Raw genomic sequence first — 22,954 nt, 5'->3', positions numbered from 1 at the left:
TATCTGTGAATGCATAGCAAATTATCCCCCAAATTAGTAGCTTATAAAAACATTCATTATTTCACAGTTTCTGTGAATCAGGCATTGGGTCACAGCATATCCTCTTCTTCAGCATGTTTCATAGGCTGCAATCAAGGTGTCAGCCAGGTTGCAGCCACCTTAAGGCTCATCTGGAGAAAAATCCACTTCTATGTTCACTCATGCAGCTCATATAATTTGCTGACTTTTGGATTGAAGGCCTGGGAACATTGGATGTGGGAGGCTTCTCTCAATTCCTTGCCATGTGGGCCTGCCTCTCTATAGGACAGTTTACAACATGGCAGCTTGCTTCATCAGAACAAGAAAGTGAATGAGCAAGAGAGAGTGCCAGCAAGAGAGAAAGTGCAAGCAAGATGGAAGTCACAGTCTTTTATAACGTAATCTCAGAAGTAGCATCCAATCACTTCTGCTCTATTCTCACACCAAAAGGGAGGGGATCATTGTGGCAGGGACTATTGGGGGCCATTTCAGAAGCAGGCTACTGTATTATTTCTAGGAGCGTCTTTGTAGATCCCTTGGGATTTTCTGTGTAGACAATTATGTCATCTTCAAACCAAAACAGTTCTGTTCCTTTCTTTCCAATGTGCATTTCATTAATTTTTCTTATGTTACTACACTGGCTAGGACCTGCAGTATGATGTTGAATAAGAGTGGTGAAAGTGGATATCCTGATCTTATTCTTGAACTTCAGGTGAAGTCATTCAATCTTTCACCATAAAGTACAACGTCTGCTTAAGGATAATTGTAGATCCCCTTTATCAAGTTGAGGAACTTCCCTTCTATTCTGAGTTTTCTGGGTGAATTTCAATCTTTATTTTTTCTTTTTGAGACAGGGTCTCGTTCTGTCATCCAGGCTGAAGTGCAGTGGCACAATCATGGCTCACTACAGCCTCAACCTCCTTGGGTTCAGGTGATCCTTCCACCTCAGCCTCTGGATCAGATGGGGTTACAGGCACTCACCACCATGCCTGGCTAATTTTCTTTTTTTCTTTCTCTCTCTCTCTCTTTCTTTTTTTTTTTTGAGATGGAGTCTCGCTCTGTCGCCCAGGCTGGAGTGCAGTGGCTCGATCTCGGCTCACTGCAAGCTCCCCCTCTCGGGTTCACACCATTCTCCTGCCTCAGCCTCCCAAGTAGCTGGGACTACAGGCGCCCGCCACCATGCCCGGCTAATTTTTTGTATTTTTAGTAGAGACGGAGTTTCACCGTGTTAGCCTGGATGGTCTCAATCTCCTGACCTCGTGATCCACCTGCCTCAGCCTCCCAACGTGCTGGGATTACAGGTGTGAGGCACCGTGCCCGGCCTCTCTTTTTTTTTTTCTTTTTTTTAGAGTTGGGGTTTCCGCTGGTTGCCCAGGCTGGTCTCAAACTCCTGTGCTCAAGTGATCCTCCCACCTCAGCCTCCCAGATTGCTGGGATTACAGGCCTGAGCCACTGAGCCTAATTGATCGTTTTTATCTTGGAGTTCATTTTTGCCAAATGTCTTTTCTGTATCAACTAATCCAAAATTGAGATGATCATATGGTTATTATATTCTTTAGTCTATTGAGATGATCAATTAATCAACATTAATTGATTTTTTAATGTTGGGCCAGCTATATCAGAATGTATTATCCCTTTTATGTATTGCTGAACTAAATTTGTTAATATATCTTGATTATTTTTGCATCTATATTAATGAAGCAATTGATCCTTAATTTTCTTGATTATAAGGTCTCCGGTTTTATTATCAGGGTAATCCTGGTCTCATAACATGATATAAATGTATTCTTTTGCTTCTATTTTCTAGGAGAGATTGTATAGAATTCTTATTTTTTTCTTCCCGAAATGTACAGTAGAATTTGCCAGTGAAGCTATCCAGGCATGGAGATTTTTAGAAGCTTTTAAATTTTTTCTAATTTTTAATTTTTAATTGTTGTAGGTACATAGTGTGTATATATTTACAGGGTACCTGAGATGTTTAGATATAGGTATACAATGCATAATAATCACATCATGAAGAACGGGATATCTATCCCCTCAAGCATTTATCCATTGACTTACAAACAATCCAATTATACTCTTTAAGTTATTTTAAAATGTACAATTAAGTTTTTATTGACTATAGTCACACTGTTGTGCTATCAAACACTAAGTCTTATCCATTCTTTCTAACTGTTTTTGGTTCTCATTAACCTTTCCCACTACCACCCATCCCCCCACTACCCTTCCCAGCTTCTGGTAACCGTCCTTCTACTCTCTATCTCAATGGGTTCAATTGTTTTGATTTTTAGATTTCACAAATAAGTGAGAACATGTGACGTTTGTCTTTCTGTGTCTGGATTATTTCACTTAACATAATGACCCCCAGTTCCATTCATGTTGTTGAAAATTACTGAATCTTCTCCTTTTTTATGGCTAAATAGTACTCCATTGTGTACAAGTACTACCTTTTCTTTATCCATTCATCTGTTGGTGGACACTTAGGTTGCTTCCAAACCTTGGCTACTGTGAACAGTGCTGCAGCAAACATGGGAGTACAGATATCTCTTTACATGTTGATTTCCTTTCTTTTGTGTATATTCCCAGCAGTGGGATTGCTAGATCATATAGCAGCTCGATTTTTAGTTTATCGAGGAACCTCCAAACTGTTCCCCATACTAATGGAGTTGTACTAATTTACATTCCCACCAACAGTATACAGGGGTTCCCTTTTCTCCACATCCTCACCAGCATTTGTTATTGCCTGTCTTTTGGACACAAGTCATTTTAACTGGGGTGAGATTGTAGTTTAATTTGTAGTTTTGATTTGCTTGTCTCTGATGATCAGTGATGTTGAGCACCTTCTCATATGCCTGTTTAATGGCTATTCAAATATTTAGCCCATTTTTATTGGATTATTAGACTTTTTTCTATGGAGTTGTTTAAGCTCCTTATATATTCTGGCTATTAATGCCTTGTCGGATAGGTAGTTTGCAAACATTTTTCTCCCCTTCTGTGGGTCTTCTCTTCACTGAAGGCTTTTAACGAGAGTTAAGGTATTTAAATAGTTTAACCATTTTTTCATATGCAATCTTTGGGAGTTTATATGTTTAAGAGAATTGGTTCATTTCATATAAGTTGTTAAATTGATAGAAATAATTTTTTAATGTCTACAAGTTTTGCAGTGATACTACTTCTTTAATAACTGATACTGGTAATTTGAGTTTTCTCTCTTTTTAAATTGATTGTCTTGCTGGCAGTTTGTCAATTTCATTACTTTTGTAAAAGAATGAGCTTTGGGGGGCTAAGCGCGGTGGCTCAAGCCTGTAATCCCAGCACTTTCGGAGGCTGAGGCGGGCGGATCACGAGGTCAGGAGATCGAGACCATCCTGGCTAACACGGTGAAACTCCGTCTCTACTAAAAATACAAAAAATTAGCCGGGCATTGGGGCCGGCGCCTGTAGTCCCGGCTACTCGGGAGGCTGAGGCAGAAGAATTGCGTGAACCTGGGAGGCAGAGCTTGCAGTGAGCCGAGATCAAGCCACTGCACTCCAGCCTGGGCGACAAAGCGAGACTCCGTCAAAAAAAAAAAAAAAAAAAAAAAAAAAAGAATGAGCTTTGGAATACACTGGTTTTCCTCTACAGTTCTCCTATTTTTAATCTTAATAATTTGTGCTCTGAACTTTCTTATTTTCTTTCTTCTGCTTGCACTGGGTTTAATTTGCTCTTCACTACTAGTTTCTAAGAGTAGAGGTTTAGATTACTGATTTGAGACCGTCCTTACTTTCTAAAATAAGTAATTAATGCCATAAATCTTCCTGTAAGCACTACTTTAGCTACATCTTACAATTTTTAACAACAGCTTTACTGGATACAATTGACAAACATAAACTATATATATTTAAAATGTAAAATGTGATGTTTTGACATATATATGTATAATATTTGTGAAATTATCACTACTATCTAATCAACATATCCACTGCACCTCAACTTCTCTTCTTGCCATTTAATAACCCTTTTCATCTGCACCACCCCACTCATGATTGTCCCCAGCAATCACTGCTGTTCTTTCTGCCACTGTAGATTAGTTTGCAGTTTCTAAAATTCTATATAAATGGACACGTAGTATGTACTCTTTCTGTGTGGCTTCTTTAACTCAACTTAATTATTTTAGGATTCTTCCATGTCATTATGTGTATCAATAGTTCATTACTTTTTATTGCCAGTGTTGGCAATTTGATTATAATGTGTCTGGGCATGGTTTTCCTTGAGTTTATCCTGTTCGAGGTTTGCTGAATTTCTTGAATCTCTAAATTTTTCTTTCACCAAATTGGGGCAATCATTGCCCATTTTTGTTCAAATTTTCTTTCTGCACCAACCCATCTTTTTCTTCTCTCCCTTTGTGATTCTAATGGCACAAATTTTCTGTAATTTGGCTGAATCCCACAGGTTCTTGAGGCATTGTTCATTTTTCCTCAGTGTTTCTATTCTTTGGTTTGAATAATTTCTATCGATTCATCTTCAAATTGACTCTTTCCTCTGTCATCTCTACTTTGTTATTAAGCCTATGCTATATATTTTTTAAATTTAGATATTGTATTTTTCTGTCCTAAAATTTTCAATTTTTAATAATTTATTTTTCCTTTGAAAACATCCATATTTCCATTAATTTCTATTCATTACTACATAGAGTATTGTAACAGTAGCTGCTTTAGAAGCTTTGGCTGACAGTTGCAACATCTTGGTAATTTGAGGTTGGTATCTGTTAGTCTTTTTTCTGGATATATTTTATATCAAGTAATTTTAAATTGTATCCTGGATATTCTGAGTTTTATATTTTGTAGATTTTAGGTCTTGTTAAAATCTGCTTGAGAATGCTGATTTTGTTTACTTGCTTGATTTAGTAGGCATTGAAAACCCAGTTAAATTCAGACTTAGAGTTCAGTCTTGCCTCTGTGGTGAGTGGATTTAATGTATTTTGTTTTCATAACCTTGGCTACACTGCTTTGAGTCTGTCCCACACACATGTCATTCAGGACATGGTCTCTGACTTGGATGGATGTTTAAATACATTAAATTTTCTAAAGCTTTTCTACGCTTCTTGAAGTCTGTCCTGTTTACTTAAAGCTCAGCATTAAGACTGGCACTTTTTCAGGTTTAAACGCAGAATTAAGAAAACCTTTTACCAGCTGTCTACTCTATGGGGTTCCCTTTCATACTTTCTGGTCCACAAAGTCCTCTTTTTCTGGTCTGCTGGCCAGAAAGAAAAGGTTTCTTCAAAATTTTAGTGCTCATACTACCAAAGCTCTCTGACTAGAGTCTTCTCCAGACAAAGCCAGGAGACAAAAAAGGGAGGGAAAACTGTATTTCCCCTACATTAGGGAGACCATAGAGACTCCTTTTGTCAGTTACTCTGGCTGGAAAGATTGGGTTTCCATAAGGATTTAAGCCACTCCTGGGCTACCACCATGCAGCTAAGTGACTGAGTCCTGCCCCTGGGGCAAAGCTACTAGAGAAAAGAGAGGAAAAAAAAGGGAACCTCATTCCCATATAGTTACTTCTCTAAGTTTTGATTTCCCTTTCAATCTGTTTTTGTTTATTTTTCTGAGTCCTCAGGTAGTTGCTTTTGAATTTTTTTACGGAGTTATTGATTGAATACAAAAGAAGAGATAGTCTTTAGTGGGCTTACTCTATTTTTGTTGGCATCAGAACTCTTATTTAAACTTAATGTTTCAATGTTCCCATATTTGGTCAGTGGGGGCTCTGTTAAGCTGGCTCCTGTGGGTTTGTTTTTTTTTTTTTTTAATGTTTCCATTATTCTATGTTCACTTCCTTACTTTTCAGCTCAAAAGGTGTTCCAATCTCATATATATATATATATACATTTTTATTAGACGGAGTCGTCTTGCTCTGTCGCCCAGGCTGGAGTGCAGTGGTGCGATCTCAGCTCTTGGCTCACTGCAACCTCTGCCTCTCGGGTTCAAGCAATTCTGCCTCAGTCTCCTGAGTAGCTGGGACTACAGGCGCGTGTCACCATGCCCGGCTAATTTTTATATTTTTAATAGAGATGGGGTTTCACCATATTGGCCTGGCTGGTCTCTATCTCCTGACCTCGTGATCTGCCTGCTTCAGCCTCCCAAAGTGCTGGGATTACAAGCATGAGCCACCATGCCCGGCCCTCCCAATCTCATGTTGTAATTTTTCTGCCCCATTCCTGAAATTGACTATTTCCCCAAGGAGTTTCTGTTTCTGTTTTCGCTCATTGCTACGCATGTGACACTGCTGCTAGGCCCTCTTAGTGGACAGACTAGGACATAATTCAAAGTATACATATAAATATTATGTTATCTCTCTAGCTAGCTAGCTAGCTAACTATCATCTACTACCACTATGAATTTACACGGATATCATGAATATTAGTCCAATGATGTAGAGTTCATTATTTCCTTCCCCCTTTCGAATTTTTAACTACCTTATGCAACAGTGAGAAATCTGGCTTCTATTGTCTTTGGTATACCTACACACTTATACAATCTCAGAGTACACTAACAATATTGGTGGTGTTATACAATCACTATTGCATAACACCAATAAAAAGCAAACCTACTATTTAGAGTTTATTTAGACAGAATGTATATTGTACGAATATTGTGTATTAAAGTTATTTGGGTTAGATTTTTTTGTACTTCAGTGTGGTTATGTTATTAATTTCAAATAGAATTAAGTTATTTGGATTCTGTTTATAATCCATATCAGGTAATAAAGAAATTCCTTATTTTAAAAAATAAATCCCATTTTGTGGATAGTCTGTAATATATTTAATTAATCTCTCTATATATAGAACTTAGATTGTTTAGAATATTTTGCAATTACAAATAATGCTTATATGAATAATCTCACACATATATATGTTGCTATTATCACACGTTTATCATCCAGTGAACACTTTAGATGTTAGTTTTCTGAGTTAAAACATAATTACTTATGTAGTTTTTTTCAGTGTTGTCAGATTTTCCTCCAAAATGGTTTGTAGCAATTGACATTCCCACCAGCAATATACGAGAGTGCTGATGTCCCCATAGCCTTGCCACAGTGCAATTCAAGCTTGTCATATTTTGCCAATCTGATAGGTTAAAAAATGGTATCGTGGTGTCATTTATTTTGCATTTTCCTTCTAATGATTGAGATTAAACATATTTTCATGTATTTAAGGACCATATATATATATAAATGTGTATATATATAATTCAAATATTCACACATGTTTATATATATATTTAAAATATATATTTTTGAGAGAGAGAGAGAGGGTTTGGCTGTCACCCAGGCTGGAGTGTAGTGGCATGAAAATGGCTTACTGTAGCCTCAGCCTCCAGGGCTCAAGCCATCCTCCCATCTCAGCCTCCCAAGTAGCTGAGACTACGGGTGCCCACCACCACCCTTGGCTAATTTTGTTGTTGTTGTTGGAGAGACTGGGGTTTCACTATGTTGCCCAGACTGTTCTCAAACTCCTGGGCTCAAGTGATCCACCTGCCTCAGCCTCCCAAAGTGCTGGGATTATAGGTGTGAGCTGCCGCACCTGGCCTATAAAATATATTTAAAAAATCACAAATTGCCTACTCACATCTTTAGTTCATTTCTTCTATTGAGAGCTGGATTTCTACTTCAGTTATAAAGAATTGTTTATGTATTAGAGATATTAGCCCTTTGCAATATATTTTGCAACTATTTTCTATGAGTTTGTTTTTGAAGTTTGCTTTTGGTGTTTTGCCATGTATTATTGTTATTATTATTATTGTTGTTATGCCAGTGATATCAATCATTTGTCTTTTAGGGGTGTTTTTAATTTTTCCTAACAATAGATTTTGCATATTTTCTCCTTAATGTATTCTCTTTTCCTTGCTATTTAAAATGGAGGTTTCTCCATTGGTTATTTGGGTATATTAATTCTATAGACCTTTCCATGCTAATGTTACATCCTGCTGTCTCACTGAATATCTTATTTTTTAATAGTTTTATCCTGATTTTCTTATGAAGTTTGAGATACACTGGAAAAAGAGATGGTTTTACTTGTTCAGTTTTTATAACTCTAATTAATTTATCTTATCTAACTGCATTGACTAATATCTACAGCAAAATGTTAAGTGGAAATGGAAACATAAGGCATGCTCATATTTTTCCTGATCTTAGGACAAGTGCTTTTATTGTTTTCCTATGAACTAAGATGCCAGCTGTCTGACAAAGTTATTTATATTTTATCACAGTAAAAAAGTAATATCAATTTCTATATTCTTGAGGGATTTTTATCAAAAAAGCTATAAATTTTGGCAAATGTTTATTCACTCAGTATCTTTAGAGATAAATCATATACTTTTAAATTAATATTTTTATGTTAATGTTATAAATATAATAATGTATTAATATTATAATTATCAATATTCATTACATTTTAGCTTTAATTTTTAATATGTGCTTATTAGTAATAATGTTAATGTCATACGTTAATATATTTTATGAAAATATTTCCCTATATTGAGCCAACATAGTGTTACTAGAATAATAGTGTGACCACCCAGTTGGTCATGGTGTATGTATATATACATATATTTTATACTTTAAGTTCTGGGATACATGCGAAGAATGTGCAGGTTTGTTACATAGGTATACATGTCCTGTGGTGGTTTCCTGCACCCATCAACCCGTCATCCAGGTTTTAAGCCCTGCATGCATTGGGTTTTGTCTTAATGCTCTCCCTCCCATTGCCCCCTCTATGCCCCAACAGGCCCTGGTGTGTGATGTTCCCCTCCCTGTGTCCATGTGTTCTCATTGTTCAACTCCCACTTATGAGTGAGAACATGTGGTGTTTGGTTTTCTGTTCCTGTGTTACTAGTAACACAATGTTACTAGAATAGTAATAAGAGTGTGACCACCCAGTTGGTCGTGGTGTATTATTTTTTAATGTGGAGTTGGATTCTTTTTTATTTCAGTTTTCTTAAGTTATAATTGACAATTAAAATTAGTATACATTTATGGTGTATATTGTGATATTTTGACATATCTATGCGTTGTGAAATGATTAGATCAAGCTAATTAACATATCCACCACCTAACATACATTTTTTTGAGACTGGAACATTTAGGACCTACTGTTAACAATTTCAAGCATGCGATACAATATTATTAACCATTGTCATTATACTGTACAATAATAGACCTCCAGAATTTATTCACCATGTCTAACTGAAACTGTACTCTTTGACAACAATTCCTATTTCCCTTCCCCACCCCATATCACCCCAGCCTCTGGAAGACACTGTTCTACTCTCTGCTTCTACAACTTTGAGTTTTTTCAATTCACATGACATTGGATTCTGTGTGCTAAGATTTTATAAAGTATTTTTGCATTAATAGTCATAAGTGACATTGGTCTATAGCATCCTTTCTTCATACTGTCTTTACCTGGTTTATGTATCAAAGTTATTCTCACTTCATATAAACCTTAGGAAGTTCCACTTTGTTTTCAATGCTCTGAAACAATTTTTGAAGCATTATAACTAGAAGAGCCCAGTGAAACTATTTGAGTCCGGTGGGATTTTTGTGCAAGTTTCCTTGATAACTATTTCTTCTACTGAAATTGGTCTGTTTCCTTTTATATCTCATGGGGTCAATTTTGTTAACCTGGATTCCTCTGATAAATTATCTATTTTTTATGTTTTCCATTGATTTGCATGTAAATCTACAAGGTAATCTTTTGATTTACAAAATTTATTTTTTTCTATGATTATATGCCCTCTCATATTATATTTGATATATTTATGCTCTATTCCTTTTTCCTTGTTAAAACTAGCTAGCAATTTTCTATTTTGTGAAAATCTTTTAAAAAGTCAGGAGTGCCCTGGCGCGCTGGCTCAAGCCTGTAATCACAGCACTTTGGGAGACTGAGGCGGGCGGATCACTTGAGGTCAGGAGTGGCCTGGCCAACATGGTGAAACCCCGTCTCTACCAAAAACATAAAAAATTAGCCGGGTGTGGCGGTGCACGCGTGTAATCCCAGCTACGCAGGAGGCTGAGGTGGGAGAATCACTCAAACCCAGGAGGCGAAAGTTGCAGTGAGCCGAGATCCTACCACTGCACTCCAGCCTGGGTGACAGAGCGAGACCCCATCTCAAAAAAAAAGAAAAGAAAAGAAAAGAAAAAAAAAAGCCAGGAGTTTAATTTCTTGATTAGGTATACTGTCCTTTTATTCTCTACTGTTCTCTACCCAGTCAATTACTGCTCTTATCTTTATTATTATTTTTTTTCTGCTTTGTGCTTTCTTTTGTTCTCTTTTTTGGTCCTTTTTCAAGATTATTTAATGGAAATTTATTCATATACTTTGGTTTTTTACTAATAAATGTAATTGGAATTGTGAATGTGTCTCTGTTCACTCCTTTATGTGTATCCTATAGATTTTGATAAAGCAGTGTTTATGCTATCATATTTTAAAATAAATTTGGTAATTTCTGTTTGCATTCTTCTTTTCACCCAAGAGCTGTTTAAAATGTATGGTTCCAAGATGATATTAAAGCTTTTGTTGTTAGTACTTTCTAGTATTATTACATTGTTATCAAAAAGAACTTTTTATAAAATTTCTACTTTAACCTTTTCTTGTGACCTAATATATGATTAAATTTTGCGTACTTCATGTGCACTTAAGAAGCTATACTTTCTACGATAAGAGTGTAAAGTTCAATATACATTCATAAGATATATATTCTTTGTTTTTGGTCCAGTCTTTCTTGTACTGAGTACAGTATATTAAAATCTCCCATATTAGAATGCACCCATAAATGTATTCTTCCACCGTTTTTAGATTTTCCTTTATAAAAGTCATTTCTGTGTTATTGGATGCAGAGATATTCTTAACTGCCATTTCTTTGTTTTTAATTGTGGCTTTCTTTTATCATTAATAAGCATCTTTCTTTTTTAGTCTTACCATTTTTTTACTTCAAATTTCTTTTGTCAGATATCAAGATCGCAATTTCTGCTTTATTGTTACCATTTGCTTGGTATACTTTCACCTACCCCTTTATTTTTAGCGCTTACTAATCCCTGGGTTGTAAGGGTTACTTTTGTATATGGAATATACTTGGGTCTTTCTTCATATGCCTAATTAAAAATCTTTTATGTTTAATAGAGTGATAGCTTCTTCATTCGAGTTTATGATTATTACTTACTGATATGTTTGATTTTAACTCTGTCATATTATATCATCATATAATGTTAAGTGCATTATGTTTTCTTTTCTCTTTTTTTTTTTGAAATAGAGTCTCGCTCTGTCGCCCAGGCTGGAGTGCAGTGGCGCGATCTCGGCTCACTGCAAGCTCCGCCTCCCAGGTTCACACCGTTCTCCTGCCTCAACCTCCCAAGTAGCTGGGACCACAGGTGCCCACCACCACACCTGGCTATTTTTTTTGTATTTTTAGTAGAGACGGTGTTTCACCATGTTAACCAGGATGGTCTGGATCTCCTGACCTCGTGATCTGCCCACCTCGGCCTCCCAAAGTGCTGATTACAGGCGTGAGCCACCGCGTCCAGCCTTATTTTCTTCTATTTCTTCCTCTATTTGACTGATTTTGGCTCTTCTACTAATTACATTTCCTTTGGTGTTTAAGAAGGTGTGTATTTTTGTTCTAGTGGTTAACTTTATATTTATAACATGCTTAATGACCCTAGACCCATGTTTTCTTATTAATTCTATTACTTTCTGATTTGCCAGTTTTTTATGGTTATAATTTAATTCTTATCATTCGTTTATAGAAGAATCAACGAAATGATTCTACTCTCCTCTTCCCCTTCCTCTTTCTCTTCCTAATTTTTGGTTGCACTCTTTCCAGATTGTTAGAACAGATAAAACATAATATATATTATATGACATGGTATTTTTCTGCTCTTAAAATACCATTTCTTTTATTTTAGCTCTAAAGTTAAATATATTAAATGTTTATTATCATCAGTCTTTTTGATGAAACTTTCCCAGTCATCCCTTTGTTAGATGAATCCCATCCACTATTTTATTTTGCTTTATTTTGTAATTTTATTTTATTCTATTTTATTTTATTTGAGATGGAATCTCCCTCTGTCGCCCAAGCTGGATTGCAGTGGCTCAATCTTGGCTAACTACAACCTCCGCCTCCTGGGTTCAAGCAATTCTCCTGCCTCAGTCTCCCAAGGAACTGAGATTACGGGCAGGCAGCACCATACCCAGATAATTTTTTTGTATTTTTAGTAGATACTGGGTCTCTACTAAAGAAATCCGGTTGGCCAGGCTGGTCTCAAACTCTTGACCACAAGTGATCCACCCGCCTCGGCCTCCCAAAGTGCTGAGATTAAAGGCATGAGCCACCACACCTGACCTCCACTATTTTATTTTTTAAAAGGGCTTGTGGTACATAATTCCCTGAATTTTAAAAGACTTAAACTTTTTATAGCCTTAATGGACAACTTGTCTAGACATAGAATCATATTTCCAAACCATTTTGTGTATTTAAAAATATTTTTAAATTTATGGCATCTATTATATAGAGTAAAATTCACCTTTTTAAAACTGTATACTAGAATTTATAGCTCTTCAAATTTATATATATATATATTTGTATAACCATCACCACAATCAAGATATAGAACAGTTTCATAATAACAAAATAAATGCCTTTTTGAAGTCATCTTCCCACTTTCAGCCATTGAAACTATTGATCTGTTTTCTGTCTGTATAGATTTGTCTTTCAAAGAATGTCCTATAAATGATTGTGTTTTGATAGTATTGTTTCACTATTGCTTTGTTTTGTCTTTTTTTTTTTTTTTTTTTTTTTTTTTACATGTAAGGCAGTCTAACGCTCTTGCTCTTGTAAATTTTTCCCTCTTTTTGCTTTGGAAACCCTGAGGATTTTTTCTTTATATTGAAAAATCCAGTGTCTCAGATTTATCTCAGAGTTCATTGTTTCAGGTCAATTTTCTAGCACTGGGTTGAACCTATCAATATGTAGAGTCAGACTCTCTTTCATATCTGGAAGACATTATTGGATTATAGTTTTAAATATTAATTCTGTTTTCCTATTTGTTCCTTTTCAAGGGTTCTGATACATACATTTAATCATTTTTGCTGATATTCTATTTCAACCACACTCTAACATATTTTACTTCTTTCTTCGTCTCACCTTCATTCTCTTTGGTAATCTGTTTTTCTTCTATACTCCTTATTAAGTTTCATATGAATCAATTCTTCGTTGGGTGCTTTTTATGTTCATTCCTGATATGATGTATTTTTCTTCTATTTTATTTGTCCTGAATTCAGTTAATTTTCCTTCATGTTGTCCTATTTTTTTGACCATTTCTATTCTTAGTTATTAGATTACTACTTCAAAGTACATTTTTTAATACCTTAACATGCTTGTTTGCAGATTTTTTTTGAAGTGTTTTGCTAGCATATTCTTCTGCTTGATCATTCTTTATTGGAGGGAATGTTCATCAAATGCCTTCTTTCTATTCTCATATTCTGATTTTTTTCTATAGTAGCTTGGTATAGATGAAGATTGGTCGCATCTCAGAATTTCTATGAACATGACTGACAGTTTGTGGGTAGCTTCCAAAATTCCAAGCTCAAGAGCATCCTCTTTTCTTTGTGTATCAAAGTATGGTTTCTTTACTGGAGGGCCTTTGGGGGACAGTGGGAGACAGTAGAGGGAGGGGTGATGGGTCCTAATATTTTGACATTTTCTGTACTGTAAGATGATAAATTTCCCCCTCTTGCTTCTTTTTCCTTTCACTCTGCTTTTTTTTTCAAGTCACCTCTTGCTTCCTTTTTTACCTTTTTCCACCTCCAAAGAGTTAATTTTCCAAGGCTGCTTTCTTGAGTCTTATGCATACTTTTCAGTACCTTATCTGAAGGCTGACCTTCTAGAGAAACTTTTCAGTATTTTCATATTTGGGGTAGACTTACTTGCTTGTGGTGATTTTTTTTTTTTAATTTTTTTATGGAGTATTGCTCTGTCACCCAAGCTAGAGTGCAGTGGTGTGATGTCGAGTTGCTGCAACCTCTGCCTCCCAGGTTCAAGCAATTCTCCTGCCTCAGCCTCCCGAGTAGTTGGGATTACAGGCGCCCACCACCACGCCCGGCTAATTTTTTTGTATTTTCAGCAGAGACTGGGTTTCACCCTGTTGGCCAGGCTGGTTTCAAGCTCCTGACCTCAAGTGATCCACCAGCCTGGGCCTCCCAAAGTGCTAGGATTACAGGCGTGAGTAACCGCGCCCGGCCACCTGTGGTGGTTTTAGAGCAATCTTAGGCTTCCTAATAGCTTTCCTCTAGTTTATTTCATGCTGTCTTTCCTGGACTACTCTTCTTCTACGCAACAGCATGGGGTAGAAGTCTAATAGGTAGTTCAATGTTATTTCGCATTTGTTTTCCTACTTACAGGTAATTTGAAATTTGAATGTTCTCCACACTTAATGGTGGTATTGTGCAGTTTTATTTGTTTTTTATATTGTTCTTTGTTTATTTGGGCAGGGGAATAGATATGTTAAGAGACTTGGATTTATGCTAATATCATTATTTGGCCACTCACATTTTTTTAAAGGGAGAAGCTGGCGAAACAGACACCACAGAACACAGTATACCTTCTAAATCATAGTTTCACTTCATTCCAGTAATCTTTTCTTAATTTTGGAGCAATAGAGTGGTAAAATGCCCACTGAGCGGATAAAATACTGGTGCTTTAAGGCTAACGCATCATTGAAACTCGATGAAGAATAAGAAAATCATATATTCTGAGAACACTTTATAAAATGCCTATTAAGATAATCTACTGTTGCCATAGGTATAGAACAGGCTACTTAATTTTTACATTACATGAGAGATTATTTTCTAGATGCATTTATTTTCTTTTAGGATTCGACAACTAGATACACTTTCAATATTATTTCTTCTAGTCTAATTCCATTATACACTCCAGGCAACTGGAAGTCTATTTTACTCCTTTGTGAGATAAGCATATTAGCAATTAAATTCAAACTGGGCTCTCCAACTTCCTAGTAAAGATACTTTGTAGAGTTGTATAAACTATTTGATTGTTCATCATAAATATTAGCTAGAAACAAAACCTTAGGTTAAAATGAACAGAATGAAGGGATGGAAGAAAATCAAAAGAAAAATTAAAAACCTCTTTAAAATCAATATATTGAAACTTTCAATGCCTGAATTTTTAAAGTGATGATATGAACTTACACTTATATACTTAGTAATTAATTTTGCTATCTCTTGTCTCTTTGTAATAACACAAATTATAGACTCCATGAACAAGAAGAATAGCTATCATTGAGTGCCTGTTTTGTGTCAACCACTTAGTTTGGCAGCTTTAAAAAGGATTTCTTAAAATATATTTATTAAAGAGGATGAGCCGGTTTTTCCTTCTTTGTATCAGAGATGGTAGTAGGTATGTGTACTGCCCAGAACACAGGGGTTGAAAGATGTTTCTGTTACTGTCTCATTCAGTACATTGTAAGGCAACTAACTGTTCATTCATTGTTTACAAAGACACTAAGCAAGAGAGCATCTATGTATGATTTTAATATATATAAAATGTATGTTTTGCTTTTGGAAGACTGTTACTGATTTGTTTGATAAATATGATACATACATCCAACTCCTTCCGTCACACGATTTGCTTTTTTCTTTTTCCAAATGTTACAAGTAAAATAATTAACTTTATGAGTGTTTACTATGACACAAATTTAGGACATTATACGAGATTGAAAAGTGAATAAAATTGTACTTACCATAAAGGATTGCCAGGAGAGACAGGGGCATGACAAGTAGTCCCACTAGCATATCAGCAATGGCTAGGGACATTAAGAAGTAATTGGTGGCATTGTGCAGTTTCTTTTCCATGCTTACTGCCATGATCACAAGGATGTTGCCACCTATTGTCATGATTATTATGACGACGATTGAAAGTGCTGGCCAGTTTTGTACCCCGTCTGGGAATTTGAAGCGTCCACCATCGGAGGTATTGAAAATGTCAGTTACTATAGCTGCTACTGGGCTCACAGAAATATCACATTGCCAAACCAATAGGCCAATTAGGTGCACGCTGAAAATTAAGAAAAAAAAAATCAGGTACATATTATATTACTTATACACAATATGTTGCTCATGCAAAACAACTGCTTCTTCATGGATCATTGTCATCATTATCATCATCAGCATCATTGTCATCATCATTATTTCTACTCTCTTAATTAATCTCAGTATTTCTTCTTTCTCTCCAAAAATCACCAGCTTTTATTGAGTGATTATTATGAGTTAGGCACTTAGTTTGCTGAAACATATATATATAATCTCATTTGATCTTATTAAACAACCTCATGATGTCAGTTCTAATTTATATCCATCATGTAGATGAGAAGACTGAGTAAAGTTCAGAAAGGGTAAGTAACTTTTTCAAGCCTAAACAGCCAGTAAGTGGCGGGGCCAGGGTCCATACTCAGGTCCCAATGATTTCAAAGTCTATGTTTTAAACTTTTACTGCGATCTGAAACCACAGTACTGCTTGATTTGCTGTAATAGTCTATTCTTTATATTTTTAAAATACTGATTCCTTTAGATATGTTCTGAGACAGCTGATAACAGAATGAAGGGGGATTTTCTTAAAGCATCTATGACCCTAACAAGGAAACTGGAAGTTGCATTCTATTGATCCAAGGCTAAGAAGGAATTAAGTTGCCATCAGACCAAATTCTGGCAAGCATCTGGAAGAGGTACAGTGGGTTTTGACAAGAATACCCTTTCATTTCTTTTCAGAAGTTTTTCTACCTTCTCACATTTGCAAAGTGCCATTATGCTGGTTCAATTGTTTCTTAACATTTTGTGCTATAAACTTTCCTTCTACCTGCCACTCTCCACATTTCTGTCTTGTCTTATATTTTGTGGGCCTTGTTCTAGGCTAGATAATGATTTGTGGTGATGATTAATGCCTATGGATTTGTTACTTTTCATGCACTGGAACTAAATATCTTAAGTCATTTAAGTACATTAGAAATGTACATTTCTCATAATGGTCCTTTGGTAGATTCTACCAGTAGGAATTTCAGGCCAGGTGGCAGGCTATTGCCAGAGCTGGATGTGGTTGTCATTTGCACATTCTAAATTAATATCCCCCTATGGCGACTTGAGATTTATTCGAGTTATGTACATAAGTATTCTCTCAAAGTGTAAGCTCCTAAAATGTCTAATAAAGCTACACATTTTTTCCTTCGTAAAATAGACAAGAGAGCGAAGCATGTTCAATATTTCCTGCTTAAAACTAAGAAATATTACCTGTGAATGACTGATTTATGTTTATTCCACATGTAGTAATAGTTATTTAATTAATGTTAAACAGCAACATGAGGATACATTTCCTATATGTAGTGGTTGTTCAACCTTGATATTATTTATAGAGGAGAAAATTGCCTCTGGTCGCACAATATATGCTACATAATTTTCTATGCAAGATAGTTGAAGGATGATTCTTTCTGAAATTAGGGAGATGGAACACATGACATAACATTCAGAGTCTATGTGTTCTCCATATTATGTATTTTTATGTCATTATCCTAGTCACTTGTTCTTTGAACTGAAGATAGTATCTCCAGGCAGGGATAATATATGTGTGATTTAATGGACTCATTGCTGACTACCATTATCAGAGAAATCGTAATTCTTACCAAATGATGAGAAGTAATCAGTAAATTCTTCCAAATGTATTATTTTCCCAAAACATAAAAAATAGGCAAAAATAATACAGGATTCCAAAATCTATATCATAATTAATCTGTGATTAATATGAGTAAAAATTAGTGAAATAAAGGACCAAATAAACAGAAGCAAGTTATTCGCTCTCAGCTTTGATTACTCTGTCACTGTATTTATTGAATGTGGCATGTGGCCAATGTCCTGGCTATCTGACTTCAGTAATTTTTGAGCAGTCACTTAACCTATCAGAACATCAACTTCATCTGTACAAGAACAATCTCCATCATATGGTTGTTGTGAAAATTAAATGATATATGTCAAACTTTAATACCTGTGTCATAAGAGGCCCTCAGTAAATGCTGGAGGTACCTTCTGTCTGCTTTGTAGTTAAACAAAAGTATTTTATGTTTGCTATATCCCAACTCATGTATTTCAAAATTTGCCAGGATAATTTAAGTCTCGATTTTATTTTGAGACGATGTCTATGTGTGAAGAACTGGACTCAAAAAAGTAATCTTAAATCCAGTACATTTTCCAGAGTCCTTTCTGGCCTAGCTGATAAAAAACTTGTCCTGCTGGCATTTTAAAAAACAATGTTCTGTTTTAAATTAGCTGATGATCATCTCAAGTAGTCCCACAACAATTTATCTCAAATACTAAACTGCGTCTTCAGTTGTTGATTGCAGAATGACAAATACATTTATCCTTAAACCTATAGAATAAGGTCCTAGGGGAATATGCAGTCTGCCTCAAATGTTCTAAGTAAATTGTGAAAACATCGAAATTCCTTCATATGTCTCTAAAAATGGTAGAGGAGTACAGGACAAATTATACATAACAAAAATATACACGAAGAAAATTATGTCAAATTATGAATTTTATAATTTGAGTATCTGAGTTTGGACTGTTTCAAGTAGTTATCTAGCCTATCCCTACTGGTCAGAAATTTTTTTTTTAATTAAAGAATCTGTGAGACAAATACTGAATTATTGAAGGAAGGAGTCTTGTCAGATGTAAACATATCTGTTGTGAATTACAAAATAAGGTAATGGTGTTAGGATAAATCTTGATAAAGTATTTACTTCACTTTCCTGGTTTCGATTAAATTCAGTTTAATAAATTTTTACTGAGCACTACTTATAGACAAGATTTTATGATTTTTATTAAAGTTTAATCCTTTATTCTTCAGTTTTGTAATGAAGAATTGGCTGTATTATAATTAAATCTAATTTTTAATACTTAACATGCTCAGTGAAATTATAAAGTCCTTTTACAAAAGAGGAGTAATTTAGGTCTTGCTCTTAAAGTTTATCCTAATTGTTTTTAAGCTCATAGGAATCTCATAAAATATGTACACAAAAGTCATAATTTCTCTCTGAAATGCATATAATTTACTCATTGCTACTAAAGTTTTAATGAAAACATAACTTTACATTCTTAGTATATAAACAAAATGATAATTTAATTTAAAAAGTCGAATATATTTAAAATATACTGAGTTTTTCTATGACCTAGGACATTGTTAGAAGACAGGAATTCTTCCTTGTTTCTCTCAAAAGAATTTAAAACAATTGTATATGAATTCTTTAATTAATTTCATAGCAGAATAATTTGGTGCCCTTTATGGCAGTCCTACACTTTGGTATATGGGCCAATGGCTATATACTAAGTTGGCACAGGCTCATGGAGTAGGAACACTTGTCCTTTCATTTTCCCATACCCAACTCTTCTTTTCCCTTCTTTATTACTGTCCTTCACTCTTTTCTTTCCCAGTTGTCTGCTCTAGTTCTCTTGGACTCTTCCGTACTTGAAACTATCATCACAACAATGACAGTCAAGATGGGCCACAGTGATGCACACTGCAGAGGATCCAATGTTGCTGAACTTTATATCTCCACCACACTGTAAACTTTTTCCTGGGTGAGCTCTTTTACAAGAATCCTAAAGGAGACTACCTAGGAGCAAAGAGATTTGGGGTTTCTCAACTATACCAATCAGAGTTTACATAGCTTTGGATCACTTTTTTCTATGCTTCGTTCCTCAAAAAGCAGGTTTGGAAGAAACCGCTCAAACATTTTTCTATGTAAAAAGAAGGTATACCTGGATTAGATCAAATTTAGAATTGCTTATTATTTGAATCTCCTGTATCTTTACCTACACCCTTTATGTTGTATATTATTGGCTGCAACTGGGTCACTGCATCAAGACTTCTGAGGATGACATTGGTTTTTCCCATCCAGCTACATCACCAAGCCCTACCCCCTAACTTCCAACCTTTTCTTTTCCTACCTCAACTATTCTTCACAAAACCAGAGGCATTTCATTCTCTTAACTGTTCAGTTCATGCAAGAAGGAAAAGGAAAGAAATTTTTCCTTTCTAAGTTTTACCCATGGAAAAAGTAGACATGAACACTGAGATTATTTGAATTTAGGGCATTATCACCATATTACTTGTTTAAGTACATGAGCTCGAGTGCTTAATTAGAGTCCAAATTATTTTTTTCCCATTAATTATTTTTGAATAGGAAACACCCATAATATTAGTCTTTTGGGAAGCAAGCCATTTATGCAGATTTAGGCAAATATAGCTGATCATATAGAAGCATTTTTTAACATGTTGAGCAAGCTACCAAGCAAAGTTATCTTTTTACTAAAATAATAAGTAGTAACATCCTTACAGGAATGAATGCACCGCATTCCTCAGGTTCACCATGATTGCTTCAGTCTTAAGCAACCAAAGTTTAAAATTGAGAAGAGGAAATTAACAGGTTAGGTTCATCATATCATCCTTTCTGGGGAGAGAAAAAGAAGAAAGACAAAATTAGTTAAACATCCAAATAACTTGCATGGTAACCAATTAAATAAACTTAAATGCACTTAACGGTGATAAGAAACAGTTATTAATTCAGCAAACAGGTAAGCATGTTATACTGTGTAAGTGATAAAATATGGCAGAGAGAGCAGATTTTTCAATTATTTATCATCGCAGTTTTTAAAAATTTTCTGTACATGTTTTATTTATACATGGTTTATATCAAATTTCCCCCTCTTGGAGTAGACATGGCTTCAAATCAATGTTTTGAAAAAGAAATTAAGAATATATTCTTCAAAAACTTCTCAAAATGACCAAAGAGGAACAGCTCCGGTCTACAGCTCCCAGCGTGAGTGACGCAGAAGAAGGGTGATTTCTGCATTTCCATCTGAGGTACTGGGTTCATCTCACTAGGGAGTGCCAGACAGTGGGTGCAGGTCAGTGGGTGCGCGAGCCGAAGTAGGGCGAGGCATTGCCTCACTCGGGAAGTGCAAGGGGTCAGGGAGTTCCTTTTCCTAGTCAAAGAAAGGGGTGACAGACGGCACCTGGAAAATCAGGTCACTCCCACCCAAATACTGCACTTTTCCGACAGGTTTAAAAAACGGCGCACCAGGAGATTATATCCTGCACCTGGCTCAGAGGGTCCTACGCCCACGGAGTCTGGCTGATTGCTAGCACAGCAGTCTGAGATCAAACTGCAAGGCGGCAGCCAGGCTGGGGGAGGGGCGCCCACCATTGCCCAGGCTTGCTTAGGTAAACAAAGCAGCCAGGAAGCTCGAACTGGGTGGAGCCCACCACAGCTCGAGGAGGCCTGCCTGCCTGTAGGCACCACAGCTCAAGGAGGCTCTGTAGGCTCCACCTCTGGGGGCAGGGCACAGACAAACAAAAAGACAGCAGTAACTTCTGCAGACTTAAATGTCCCTGTCTGACAGCTTTGAAGAGAGCAGTGGTTCTCCCAGTACGCAGCTGGAGATCTGAGAACGGGCAGACTGCCTCCTCAGGTGGGTTCCTGACCCCAGACCCCTGGGCAGCCTAACTGGGAGGCACCCCCCAGCAGGGGCAGACTGACACCTCACACGGCCGGGTACTCCAACAGACCTGCAGCTGAGGGTCCTGTCTATTAGAAGGAAAACTAACAGACAGAAAGGACATCCACACCAAAAACCCGTCTGTACATCACCATCATCAAAGACCAAAAGTAGATAAAACCACAAAGATGGGGAAAAAACAGAGCAGAAAAACTGGAAACTCTAAAAAGCAGAGCACCTCTCCTCCTCCAAAGGAACGCAGTTCCTCACCAGCAATGGAACAAAGCTGGACGGAGAATGACTTTGACGAGCTGAGAGAAGAAGGCTCCAGACGATCAAATTACTCTGAGCTACGGGAGGAAATTCAAACCAAAGGCAAAGAAGTTGAAAACTTTGAAAAAAATTTAGAAGAATGTATAACTAGAATAACCAATACAGAGAAGTCCTTAAAAGAGCTGATGGAGCTGAAAACCAAGGCTCAAGAACCACGTGAAGAATGCAGAAGCCTCAGGAGCTGATGTGATCAACTGGAAGAAAGGGTATCAGCGATGGAAGATGAAATGAATGAAATGAAGCAGGAAGGGAAGTTTAGAGAAAAAAGAATAAAAAGAAACAAACAAAGCCTCCAAGAAATATGGGACTATGTGAAAAGACCAAAACTACCTCTGATTGGTGTACCTGAAAGTGACAGGGAGAATGGAACCAAGTTGGAAAACACTCTGCAGGATATTATCGAGGAGAACTTCCCCAATCTAGCAAGGCAGGCCAACATTCAGATTCAGGAAATACAGAGAACACCACAAAGATACTCCTCGAGAAGAGCAACTCCAAGACACATAATTGTCAGATTCACCAAAGTTAAAATGAAGGAAAAAATGTTAAGGGCAGCCAGAGAGAAAGGTCAGGTTACCCGCAAAGGGAAGCCCATCAGACTAACAGCGGATCTCTCGGCAGAAACCCTACAAGCCAGAAGAGAATGGGGACCAATATTCAACATTCTTAAAGAAAAGAATTTTCAACCCAGAATTTCATATCCAGCCAAACTAAGCTTCATAAGTGAAGGAGAAATAAAATACTTTACAGACAAGCAAATGCTGAGAGACTTTGTCACCACCAGGCCTGCCCTAAAAGAGCTCCGGAAGGAAGGGCTAAACAAGGAAAGGAACAACTGGTACCAGCCGTTGCAAAATCATGCCAAAATGTAAAGACCATCGAGACTAAGAAGAAACTGCATCAACTATCGAGCAAAATAACTAGCTAACATCATAATGACAGGATCAAATTCACACATAACAATATTAACTTTAAATATAAATGGACTAAATCCTCCAATTAAAAGACACAGAC

The 22,954-nt window shown here is 36.3% G+C and overlaps 1 protein-coding gene across 2 annotated transcripts in view; it reads right to left on the bottom strand.

Annotated features, from left to right (window-relative positions):
* HTR2C (5-hydroxytryptamine receptor 2C) overlaps window positions 1-22,954 on the bottom strand; it is a 324,015-nt gene that overhangs the window by 162,617 nt on the left and 138,444 nt on the right. For both annotated transcript variants that reach the window (XM_004064736.5, XM_004064738.4), the window contains exons 3-4: window positions 20,446-20,559; window positions 15,811-16,124 (exon numbers count right to left, since the gene is read on the bottom strand). In XM_004064736.5, the coding sequence (XP_004064784.1) occupies window positions 15,811-16,124; window positions 20,446-20,480 (349 nt within the window). In that variant the 5' untranslated portion in view covers window positions 20,481-20,559. The remainder of the gene's footprint in view (window positions 1-15,810; window positions 16,125-20,445; window positions 20,560-22,954) is intronic.

Source organism: Gorilla gorilla, chromosome X (assembly GCF_029281585.2).
Source record: "Gorilla gorilla gorilla isolate KB3781 chromosome X, NHGRI_mGorGor1-v2.1_pri, whole genome shotgun sequence".
Classification (NCBI taxonomy): domain Eukaryota; kingdom Metazoa; phylum Chordata; class Mammalia; order Primates; family Hominidae; genus Gorilla; species Gorilla gorilla.
This window is presented reverse-complemented; position numbering and strand designations above follow the sequence as displayed.